Below are 9,669 nucleotides of genomic sequence, written 5' to 3' on the forward strand. Positions count from 1 at the left end.
CCGAGGAGATAGGAGAAGCACTAGATGAATATTTTTTGTCAGTATTCACACTGGAAAAAGGCAATGTTGTTGAGGAGATTACTGAGACACAGGCTACTAGACTAGATGGGATTGAGGTTCACAAGGAGGAGGTGTTAGCAAATCTGAAAAGTGTGAAAATAGATAAGTCCCCAGGGCTGGATGGGATTTATCCTAGAATTCTCTGGGATGCCAGGAATGAGATTGCAGAGCCTTTTGGCTTTGAACTTTATGTCATCATTGTCTACAGGAATTGTGCCAAAAGACTGGAGATAGCAAATGCTAATCCCTTGTCTAAGAAGGTGAGTACAGACAACCCTGATAATTATAGACCAGTGAACCTTACTTTGGTTGTAGGTAAAGTGTTGGAAAAGATTATAAGGGATAGGATTTATAATCATCTGGAAAGGAACAAGTTGATTAGGGATAATCAACATGGTCTTGTGAAGGGTAGGTCGTGCCTTACAAAACTTAATGAGTTCCTAGAGAAGGTGACCAAACAGGTGGATGAGGTAAAGTGGTTGATGTGGTGTATATGCATTTCAGTCAGGCATTTGATAAGGTTTTCCATGGTAGACTATTGCACATAATACAGATTGAGGGTGATTTAGCGGTTTGGATCAGAAATTGGCGAGCTGAAAGAAGACAGAGGGTGATGGTTGATGGGAAATATTCATGCTAGTGTTCAGTTAATAGTGGTGTACCGCAAGGATCTGTTTTGGGGCCACTGCTATTTGTCATTTTTATAAACGACCTGGGTGAGGGTGTAGAAGAATGGGTTCATAAATTTGCAGACGCTAGTGAGTTTGGTGAAGTTCTGGATAGTGCTGAAGGATGTTGCAGGTTACAGAGGGACATAGATAAGCTGCAGAGCTGGGCTGAGAAGTGGCAAATGGAGTTTAATGCGGAAAAGTGTGAGGTGATTCACTTTGGAAGGAGCAACAGGAGTACAGAGTTCTGGGCTAATGGTAAGATTCTTGGTAGTGTAGTCGAGCAGAGAGGTCTCAGTGTCTATGTAATAGATCCCTGATCCCTGAAAGTTGCTACCCAGATTGTTAGGGTTGTTAAGAAGGCATATGGTATGTTAGCTTTTATTGGTAGAGGAATTGAGTTTTGGGGCCATGAGGTCATGCTGCAGCTGTACAAAGCTCTGGTGCGGCCACATTTAGAGTATTGTGTACAGTTCGGGTCACCACATTATAGGAAGGATGTGAACACTTTGGAATGGTTTCAGAGGAGATTTACTAGGATGTTGCCTGGTATGGGGGGAACATCTTATGAGGAAAGGCTGAGGGATTTGAAGCTGTTTTTGTTAGAGAAAAGTAGATTGAGAGGTGACTTAATTGAGACATATAAGATAATCAAAGGATTAGATAGGGTAGACAGTGAGATCCTTTTTCCTTGGATGGTGATGGCTAGCATGAGGGGACATAGCTTTAAATTGAGGGATGATAGATAAAGGGCAGATGTCAGAGGTAGTTTCTTTACTCAGAGAGTAGTAGGGGTGTGGAATGCTCTGCCTGTAACAATAGCAGACTAGCCAACTTGAAGGGCTTTTAAATGGTCATTGGATAAACATATGGATGAAAATGGAATAGTGTAGGTTAGAGGGGCTTCAGATTGGTTTCACAGGTCGGTGCAACATCAAAGGCCGAAGGATCTGTACTGCGCTGTAACGTTCTATGGTCTGTGTTCTATGTCACCAGTGCCTGGGATGCTGGTGAGTTGTATTGGGAACAGTCATGGTAGACAGGGTTAGAATTGAGTGAGAAGGGAGTCTTGGGGGAGAGGTAGGTAGTTAATTGGACAGGTTTCATCAGAGACTTTTAGATAAGCACATGAGTATGCAAGGAATGGACGGATATGGACCAAAGGGAGGCAGAAGGGATTAGTTTAATTTGATATCACATTTGGCACAACATCATGGACCGAAGGGCCATTGCGGGGCTCTACAATTCTATGTTCTATATGGAGAGAGATCTCACTGGTCTTCATGTTGAGAATCCTTCCATGAAACTCAAATAAACTATCACTTAGCTCAAAAGAAGCACAAGATACAGCCCTTGAACTCACTGCTTGTAAATACACCGGACAGTTTCCAGCAGATTAATGCTGTTTCGAATAATATATAGATGTAAGTATATAATCTACTCTGTAAGTAATCTATTACCCCAACTGTACATATTCCTGGCATGTTTGATGGGAGCATGAAGGTGATATTTTATTACATATCTTACCCATTCTTTTTACATGCCCCAGGAGTGACTGATATTTACAGTGAAAGAGAAACTGTTGCCTCAAGAGTTACAGTCTGATGAAAATTACAGTGAAAGCAAAACTTGATGCAGCATCCAAGGAGCCCTAGAGAAAAAAAAGAGTTGATGGGAATCAAGGAAAATTCTCCACTGATTTGACTGAGACCCAGCACAAAGGAAGATGGCTGTGATTGTTGGAGGTCAGTAACTTAAGTCCATAGCAGTTCCTCAGGGTAGTGACCTTGGCCCAATCATCTTCAGTTACTTCACCATAAGGTCAAAAGTGCTAATGTTAGCTGATGATTGCACAATGTTCAGTGCTGTTTCTGAATCCTCAGATACTGAAGGGGTTTTTGCACATATACAGTATGACCTGGACAACATTCACTATCAGTCAATAACCACCTCCAACAAAGGAGAATCTAGCCATCTCCCTTGATGTTAAATGGCATTACCATCACTGAATTTAGCAGTAGCCAGAAACAGACCAGTCAGCATGAAAGCTATGAGTACAAATGCAGCCCAGAGGCTGGGGAATCTATGTCCAGCAACTCACCTGACTCAAAGACTGTCCACCATTTACAAGGAACAAGTCACAAGTGTAAAGGTACATTCAATGATGCTCAAGATGTTCAGGAATGGCAAAAATCCCACTTGATTGGCACCTAAACAGGAGGTGATGGCCTGGTAGTTTTAATGCTAGGCTATTAATCCAGAAACTCAGCTGGAGACTTGGGTTCGAATATGGCAGATGGTGGAATTTAAATTCAATAAAAAATGTCTGGAATTAAGATTCTACTAATAACTGTGAAACCATTGTTAATTGTCAGGAAAACTCATCTGGCTTACTCATGTCTTTCAGGAAAGGCAATCTGCTAGAGTTCTTTGATGAGTAGGTTAGACCAAGGACAGCTAATGGATGTTATTGACCTGGACTTCAAGAAGGGCTTTGACAAGGTGCCACACAGGAGGCTGATGAGTAAGATAAGGGCCCATGGGTGTTAGAGGCAAAGTGTTAGCACGGATAGAAGCTTGGCTGTTTGGCAGAAAGCAGAGAGGAGATAATAGGGTCCTTCTCAGGACAGCAACACAAGTGTGTTCAGTGTTGGGACCACAACTTTTCAGTTTATACATTAATGATGCAGATGAAGGAACTGAGGGCATTCTGGTTAGGTTTGCAGATGATACAAAGATAGGTAGAGGTAGAGGAATTGCGGAGGTGGGGAGGCTGCAGAAGGATTTGGACAGATTAGGAGAGTGGGCAAAGAAGTGGCAGATGAACCACGTGGGAAATTATGAGGTGATGCACTTTAGTACGAATAATAGAGAAATGGACAATTTTCTAAATGGGGAGAAATTTAAGAAGTCTGAAGTGCAAAGAAACAAGAGAGTTCTAGTCCCGGATTCTTTCAAGGAAAACTTGCACATTGAATCATTAGTTAGGAGAAATTGAGGACTGCAGATGCTGGAGATTGGAGTCAAAAAGTGTGGTGCTGGAAAAGCACAGCTGGTCAGCCGGCACCCGAGGAGCAGGAGAGTCAACGCTTTGAGTATTCCTGGTGAAGAGCTTATGTTCGAAATGCCGATTCTCCCGCTCCTCGGATTCTACCTGACTGGCTGTGCATTTCCAGCACCACAATCTTTGACTCTGAGTCAGTAGTTAGGAAGGCAAATGCAATGTTGGCATTTATTTTGAGAGGACTTGTTTATAAAAGCAGGGATGTACTTCTGAGGCTCTAGGGCTCTGGTCAGACCACATTTAGAGTATTGTGCGCAGTTTTGGGCCCCATATATCAGGAAGGATGTACTGACCTTGGAGCATGTTCAGAGGAGGGTCATGAGAATGGTCCCACGAATGAAAAGCTTAACACATTGAGGAAAGTTTGAGGACTCTGGGATTATACTCGATGGAGTTCAGAAGGATGAGGGGGGACCTGACTGAAACTTACAGAATACTAAATAACACGAACAGAGTGGATGTTGGGAAGATGTTTCCATTGATAGGAAAAACTAGGACCTGAGGGCACAAATTTAGAAAAAAGGGAACACCTTTTAGAATGGAGATAAGGAGAAACTTCTTCAGCCAGACGTGGTGAATCTATGGAATTCATTACCATGGAAGGCTTTGGAGACCAGGTCATTGAATATATTTAAAACAGAGCTAGATAGGTTCTTGATTGTCAAGGGGATCAAGGGTTACGAGAAGAAAGTGGAAGAATAGGGTTGAGAAACATATTAGCCATGATTGAATGACAGAGCAGACTCGTTGGGCTAAATGGCTTAATTTCTGCTCCTTTGTTTTATGGTTTTATGAAATCTGCCATCTTCACCTAGTTTGGTCTACTTGTGACTCACTACTTATGGTTGACTCTCATCTGCCATCTGAAATAGACGAGCAAGCCACTCAGTTGTATCAATCGCTACAAAGTCTCCTCCCTAAAAGCATTGTGGGTCAACCCATAAGAAGTAGATTGCAGCAGTTCAAGAAGGCAGTTCAGCACCAGCTTCTCAAGGACATCTGGGGATGGGCTGCTGGCCCAGCCAGCAATGCCCACATTCCCCAAATTAATAAACAAAATCCATCACTTTTAACATAAGGTTCCTTCACCATTGAGGCACAGTAGCAAGACTGTTTCCCATCTACAAGATGCACTGCAGGATTCACCAAGGTTATTCCAAACCCATTACCACTGCCATCTAGGAGGACCACCACCTGTTGATTCCTCTTCAAACCACTCACCATCCTGACTATGTATGTACATAAAGACAGTTTTATGAATAAAGGATATTTTTGAAATAGCAAAAGTCACTGGGTCAAAATCCTGGAGCTCCTTCATCGCGATGTCTAAGCGCCCTATGATCTGTATGTCCTTGTTTGCTGTGATCTGCCCGTACTGTTCGCAAAACAAAGATTTTCACTGTGTATTAGGTACATATAACCACAATAAATCAAATCAAATCATGATGTCTGTGCACCACAGAGACTACAGCAGTTTAGGAAGGCTATTTACCTAGCCCTCCATTACAAGGACAATTGGGGAAGAGGAATAAATGCTGGCCAGGCCAGAAATACTGATAGCCTGAGTATTTCACAATGTACAATGGTTTTTACGTTAGTTCCAGCAGTTAAATCACTGATACTTCCCAATTATCGTTCATATTGTGTATGAATCATTAAAATACATGACAGCTGCATAGGAAGTGAAGTAACTTCTCTTTTCTGAGTTACAAAGACAAGAAGCAGTGGGCAAGAAGGACTACAGTCTGAAGACTTAACAATGAATTCTCTCTATTTTTGGCTCTCTGCATTCATGTCAGTTTCAGTTCGGGGTCATAGTAAGTATTTGTAATATTTACTGTTCAAATTTATTCTTATTAATCTTGCAATTCCCTCCTTCTTGATGACCACATCTGCTGACAGTTCAAGTTTCCATAACCTGGGACTGTTTAGCACTATATTTGCTCTTTTTCGTTGCTGTTCCTCAACTGAGCAGCAACAGTTTGCTTGTGAAACAAATACAACTGACTGATGGGTAAAATGCAGGTGCAGAAAACAATAAGAAAGGTTGATGGAATGTCAGCTGTTGTCCCAAAAGGATTTAAGCACAGGAGTAGTGATGCGTTGCTTCAATAATATAGAAACCTGATAAGGCTATTCTTGGAATGCTGTGTACAGTGTATAAATTTGTTATCTCAGGAAGGATATTATTTCTAAAGAGGGAATGCAACAAAGGTTTAGCAGACTTGTTCACAGGATGGTGGGACTGTACCATGAAGATTGAAGTGGGCAAACTGGGTCTGTACTCTCAAGAGTTTCAAAGAATGAGAGGTGATCTCAAAGGACCACAGAACTATACAGTACAGAAGAGGCCCTTTGGCCCATCAAGTCTCCAACAACAGAAACTACTCCAAATCTACACCAGTGCCACTTCCCTGCACTTGGCCCAGCGCTTTGAATGTTATGACATTTCAAATGATTATGCATGTATTTTTTAAAGGCTGTGAGGTTTCCTGCCTCAACAACAGGGCGACATGGTGGCTCAGCGGTTAGCAGTGCTGCTTCACAGCACCAGGGTCCTGCGTTTGATTTCACCCTTTGGCAGCGTTTGTGCGGAGTTTGCACATTCTTCATTGGTTTTGTCCGGTTGCCCCAGTTTTCTTTCAGAGTCCAAAGATGTGTACAAAGTTAAAAACCACACGACACCAGGTTATAGTCCAACAGGTTTAATTGGAAGCACACTAGCTTTCGGAGCGACGATCCTTCATCAGGTGATTGTGGAAGGCTCGATCATAACACAGAATTTATAGCAAAAATTTGCAGTGTGATGTAACTGAAATTATACATTGAAGAATTGATTGTCTGTTAAGCCTTTCATCTGTTAGAATACAGTGAGAGTTTGATTTCTTTCATGTGTAAATCACAAAACCCTTTTTTTTAAAGTTGCATTCTCGGGTTAGCTGTTGACAATGGTGATAGCTAGACAATATGTTGAAGGTGTTAGCCCCCGTGTTCTCTGTCTATGACCTGATGTTTAGATTGATTCTAATCTAAAAAGTGAGATAACAGAGTTTTACATAAATTCATGCAGTTTTTGAGCTCAGAGTTCTACATGAATGTATGCAGTATCGACACAAAGATGTGTAGGTTACGTGGATTAGCCATAGGAAATGCAGGGATAGGGTAGGTAGGTGAGTGAGTTGATGTTTGGATGGGATGATCTTTGAAGGATTGGTGTGGATTTGAGGGGCTGAATGACCTGTTCTGCACTGTTGGGATACCTTCCTGGACAATGCATTCCAGATTATCACCACCCTCTGGGTGAAAATTGTTTCTTTAAACACCCCTCTGAATCTGCTGCCTTTCACCTTGAAATTATGCTCCTTTTTTACTGACCCTTCAACTAAGGGGAACAGTTACGTTCTATCCACATTGTCCATGCCCCTCATAATCTATCAGGTAACCCCTCCTCAGCCTACTCTGCTCTATAAACCAACCCGAGTTTGTCCAGTCTGTCTTCAGAGCTAAACTGCTCCATCCCAGGCAACATTCTGGTGAATCCCCTCAGCACCCTCTCCAATGCAATCACATCCTTCCTCCAGTGTAGTGAGAGTAATTGCACATGGTGCTCTCATTGAAACTTGCAAAATACTTACCAAAATACATGTAGGTGAGGTGTTTCTTTGGTTATGAATCTCTAGAAAATAGGAGCAGGAGTAGGCTATTTGGCCTTCTCCGCCATTCAATATGATCTTGGTTGGTCTTCTATCTCAATGCCATATTCTCACTTTCTCTCCAAACCCCTTGATAGCATTAATATCCAAAACTGTATCAATTTCTTTCATTGAACATTCTCAGCCTCCTCAACCTGCTGTGGTAGTGAATCTCACACGTTGGCCACTCTTTGAATGAAAAAATGTTTCCCCATTTCAATCCAAAATGGTTAACCCCATGTCCTGAGACAGTGACTCCCCAACCAGGGGAAACATCTTCCCTGTATCTCATATGTCCAACTCTTTGACATTTCAATCAGATCCCCTCTCTTTCTTATAAACTCTAATGAATACAGGCCCAGCTGAATCAACCTCTCCTCATAGAAAATCCCACCATCTTTGGGGAATCTTTAAACTGGTGACACAATTTATAAAGAAGGGGATGCCAGTTAGGGCTGAGATGAGGAGAAATCTCTTTCCTCAGAGAGTGGTGAATGTTTTGAATTTTAAGATCGTAAGACATAGGAGCAGAAATTAAGCCATTCAGCCCATCAAGTCTGCTCCACCATTCAATCAGGGCTGATAGGTTTTTCAAACCTATTTTCCAGCCTTCTCCCCATAACCTTTAGTCCCCATGGCAATCAAGAACGTCTCGACCTCTGTTTTAAATATACTCAATGACTTGGCCTCCACAGCCTTCTGTGGCAATGAACTCCAGAGATTCACCACTCTCTGGCCAAAGATATTTCTCCTTATCTCCATTTTAAAAGGTCTTCCCTTAGAGTAAAGACTGGGACATCAGCTCCTAGTCTCTCCTATAAATGGAAACACCTTCCCAACATCTGCTCTGTCCAGGCCATTCAGTATTCTGAAAGTTTCAATCACATCCCCCCTCATCAAGTATGGTCCCAGAGTCCTCAAGGGTTCATCATATGTTAAGCCTTTCATTCTTGGGCTCATTCTAGTGAACTTTCCCTGGACCTGCTCCAGAACCAATACATCTTTGCTGAGGTATGGGGCCTAAAATTGCTCACAATATTTTACATGTGGTCTGACCAGAGCCTTATAGAGCCTCAGAAGTACATCGCTGCTTTTATATTCTAGTCCCCTCAAGATGAATGACAACATTTGCCTTCCTAACTACTGACTCAACCTGCAAGTTTACCTGAAGAGAAACCTGAATTAGAACTCCCAAATCCCTTTACACTTCAGCTTTCTGAACTTTCTCCACATTTTGAAAAAAGTCTATGCCTCTATTCTTCCTTCCATACTGCTTTATCTCACACTTTCCCGTGTTGTATTTCATCTGCCACTTCTTTACCGACTCTCCTAAGCTGTCTAAATTCGACCACTCCCCACCTCTTCCTTCGCTACATTGATAACTGCATTGGTGCCGCCTCGTGCTCTCGCGAGGAGGTTGAGCAATTCATCAACTTCACCAACACATTCCACCCTGACCTTAAATTTACCTGGATCATCTCTGACACCTCCCTCCCCTTCCTAGACCTCTCCATCTCCATTAATGACGACCGACTTGACACTGACATTTTTTACAAACCCACCGACTCCCACAGCTACCTGGATGACACCTCTTCCCACCCTACCTCTTGCAAAAATGCCATCCCATATTCCCAATTCCTCCGCCTCCGCCGGATCTGCTCCCAGGAGGACCAGTGCCACCACAGAACACACCAAATGGCCTCCTTCTTTAGAGACCGCAATTTCCCTTCCCACGTGGTTAAAGATGCCCCCCAACGCATCTCATCCACATCCCGCACCTCCGCCCTCAGACCCAACCCCCCCAACCGCAACAAGGACAGAACGCCCCTAGTGCTCACCTTCCACCCTACCAACCTCCGCATAAACCAAATCATCCGCCGACATTTCCGCCACCTCCAAACAGACCCCACCACCAGGGATATATTTCCCTCCCCACCCCTCTCCGCCTCCCGCAAAGACCGTTCCCTCCGTGACTACCTGGTCAGGTCCACGCCCCCCTACGACCCACCCTCCCATCCTGGCACTTTCCCCTGCCACCGCAGGAACTGTAAAACCAGCGCCCACACCTCCTCCCTCACCTCCATCCAAGGCCCCAAAGGAGCTTTCCACATCCATCAAAGTTTTACCTGCACATCCACTAATATCATCTATTGTATCCGTTGCTCCCGATGCGGCCTCCTCTACA

General features: G+C 43.3%; 1 protein-coding gene across 4 annotated transcripts in view; it reads left to right on the forward strand.

Annotated features, from left to right (window-relative positions):
• Nucleotides 1–5,508: 5,508 nt before the first annotated feature.
• Nucleotides 5,509–9,669, forward strand: part of LOC122557088 — a 73,336-nt gene continuing 69,175 nt past the window's right edge. For all 4 annotated transcript variants that reach the window (XM_043704392.1, XM_043704401.1, XM_043704386.1 and 1 more), the window contains exon 1: nucleotides 5,509–5,609. In XM_043704392.1, the coding sequence (XP_043560327.1) occupies nucleotides 5,552–5,609 (58 nt within the window). In that variant the 5' untranslated portion in view covers nucleotides 5,509–5,551. The remainder of the gene's footprint in view (nucleotides 5,610–9,669) is intronic.

Source organism: Chiloscyllium plagiosum, chromosome 2, assembly GCF_004010195.1.
Source record: "Chiloscyllium plagiosum isolate BGI_BamShark_2017 chromosome 2, ASM401019v2, whole genome shotgun sequence".
Lineage (NCBI taxonomy): Eukaryota > Metazoa > Chordata > Chondrichthyes > Orectolobiformes > Hemiscylliidae > Chiloscyllium > Chiloscyllium plagiosum.